Source organism: Condylura cristata, unplaced genomic scaffold, assembly GCF_000260355.1.
Source record: "Condylura cristata isolate star-nosed mole 26May11 unplaced genomic scaffold, ConCri1.0 scaffold00008, whole genome shotgun sequence".
NCBI lineage: Eukaryota > Metazoa > Chordata > Mammalia > Eulipotyphla > Talpidae > Condylura > Condylura cristata.
The window spans coordinates 703,208-705,816 of NW_004567109.1; the positions used below are offsets into that span (position 1 = coordinate 703,208).

Consider the following 2,609-nt stretch of genomic DNA (forward strand, 5'->3'; position numbering starts at 1 on the left):
TCCGCCCCCGGCACGCGCTTTCCTTCCCTTGCCCAAAGCAAACTCCCTACTGCCCTACCCTTGGGCTCCCCGAGCCTGACCCCCGAGCCCCAGTCGATGGACACCCTCCTCCGGCCGCCGACAGACGCGCCTTCCTCAGGCCTCACCTTCCGGAGCAGCGTCTGGCACAGCTGCGACTCTGCCGGCCGCGCTCACTCCAGGCTCCGCTCAGCCACTCCGCTCCGTCCTTTCCGCCCTGCACGTGCCCGCGTGCGTCCGGGCACCTCCCCATTTCCACCCACTTCCCCAGGGGGCCTGTCTCCCCTCGTGGCAGCCGGAGGCCTCTCTAGTCAGGTTCACGCCCCAGGCTGCCCACGTGACATCCCAACTGGATGTCCGCAGGCCTCACCCGCACCTCCTGCGCCCATCCTGCGTGAACACAACACCTTACACCCATGCAGCCGGGCCTGATTCCTGCTCACACCTACATCTCGTTTGCCCACGACCCCGCAGACCACACGCCACTGACGGCTCACAGCAGGCAGCTTCACCAGAACCCGACTTGAGGGCATTAGGACGATGGGAGAAAACACGAGTAAAAAATTACTCAGTTTAGGCCTCCCCAAACTGGTGGCGAAAAGGGTCAGGACACAGTGCTGCAAGCTGGCCACAGCCGCTTCAGTGTGAATTCGATCCCCGCCCCGGAGGTGACCCACAGGGCACCGCAGACCTCTCCTGTCTCCCCGCTGTTCCCCTCAGCAATGGACTTCATCAGTCGGCCTGTCCTGCACCCCACTCTGTCTCTGGCGACTCCTCTCACCGCCCCTGCACCTCTGGCCTGCACCCCAGTTCTGGATGCACAAGTAAATAAATCTTTAAAGGAAATGTATACCATCAATCATTTTAAAAATGCCAAGAGCAGTTTCACCAACCACAATCTGCATGGTGTCTTTTCTGGGGGATGAAGCTGAGCAGGGTGGGCGGACTGGCACACCTCCCACAGCAGACCTTTCTATGCTTTGACTGTGCCCACCTTCCATTCCTTACGGCCACAGCACAACACGGCAGACGAGCCCCTAGGGCGCTCCCCGCAGCCAGCTGCTAAGACTTCTGGGGAGAACAGCTGCTGGCCAGGCCCCTGCTGGCGCACAGGTGAATGCCAGCACTAGGAAGCCATGGGCGCCACTGAAGCATGAGTTCGATCCCCGGCCAGGGAGTGACCCGCAGGGCGCAATTCCCTACTGCTCCCCTCAGCAGTGTATTTCCAGCTATGGATCTGGCTGTTCTGCTCCCCCCTCTGTCTCTGGTGAATCTCTCACCCTTCCCCCCAACCTCTGGCCTACACCCCAGCTCTTGTGTGCATAAATAAAAAAATCTTTCAAGAAATACATCTTTCAAAAAAGAAAACTGCAGCTAGCTAAATTCTGATTGAAAACTGGTTTTACCTCTTGTGAGAAAATATAAGACAAGCCTGGATGGCTGTTGATGAAGTTCACGGTGGAGCTTCTCAGTCGTTCTAGCAGTACAATAGAACACAGAGGAGAAAAATTCTTCATCGCCCAACACCTGTCATCTACAAAGAGAAAGACAGTCTACCTGAGAGAGGGTCTCCGTTCAATTCTCTGCCTCCGTCAGGACTACGGCCGCCTCAGCTAAAAGGTTAAGCTTTTCGAAAACAGCAATCATGTTTGCGAGTCTTTTTCGGGAAGTCACGTACACAGCAGTACAGGTGAAGGAGTGTGCTACCCACTAGCAATGGCAAGTTGTCACCCACCAGCAATCACCTTGGGTCATTTTTCTCACATAAAAACGTGAGAACAACAGATCCATTCGCAGGACTCTGGCGAGGGTTTACACGGAGACAGTGGGGGGCCTCCATGGTGGCCTTGGGATTGAGGCCATCCCTGTAGGAGTAGGTTCCATCCCTGGCCAGGGGCTGACCCACAAGAGGCAGCAGAGCTCCCCCACCCCCCTCACCCCCCAGCACAGGCTGCTGGATTGGGGTTTAAACACCAAAATGAGACAGGGCCAGTGACGTGTGCAAATCTAAACCACAGCAAGCATCTACAACCCGCGCCCTCAGAAAGCAGCAGTTCTTCCCGTTACCTCGGTTAAGATGAGGTCGGAGCAAAGTCCGGGCTTCCCTTTTTATCTCCTTCTTGCTTTTCTCGGGCAGTAAGTAATGAACCGAGCTGATGGTCAGGCGAGAGTGGGTGTAGGTGGAGTAGACATCCTGGGGAGGCTGGCCCTGGCCGATGGCAAAGCCAAACACCTGCACCTGGCCGTAAAGGCAGGTCACCCGGCAGATGCCGCTAAACGTGAAATCCTAGGGAAAGGAAGTGACAAGTTCTGTGGCCACCACCTGAACTTAAAGCAACCTCCGTTGCATTCACCTGCCGAAGGTACTGGCTTGTAGCAGAAGACATCTTACACTAGGTGCCCTCCAGTACACGTGAGGCCCAAGGGGGCCCACAAACTGGCCTTCGCTGCTCTCGGCTTCCTGTCCTTGCAAAGGCCGCTGCCTGCGAGGCCCTCCCTCGCGGGGTTTCGGACAGGGTCCCCCAGACCCGCTGCCAGCGAGGAGGGCGCGCGCGGCCTGCAAGCCGTCCGGTCCTGCTCTCCCTGCACCT

General features: G+C 57.4%; 1 protein-coding gene across 1 annotated transcript in view; it reads right to left on the bottom strand.

The window, feature by feature from the left end:
- Window positions 1–2,609, bottom strand: part of NOL9 (nucleolar protein 9) — a 12,952-nt gene that overhangs the window by 9,313 nt on the left and 1,030 nt on the right. Inside the window, exons 2-3 of the mRNA XM_012722057.1 lie at window positions 2,086–2,305; window positions 1,425–1,552 (exon numbers count right to left, since the gene is read on the bottom strand). Coding sequence (XP_012577511.1) covers window positions 1,425–1,552; window positions 2,086–2,305 — 348 coding nt within the window. The remainder of the gene's footprint in view (window positions 1–1,424; window positions 1,553–2,085; window positions 2,306–2,609) is intronic.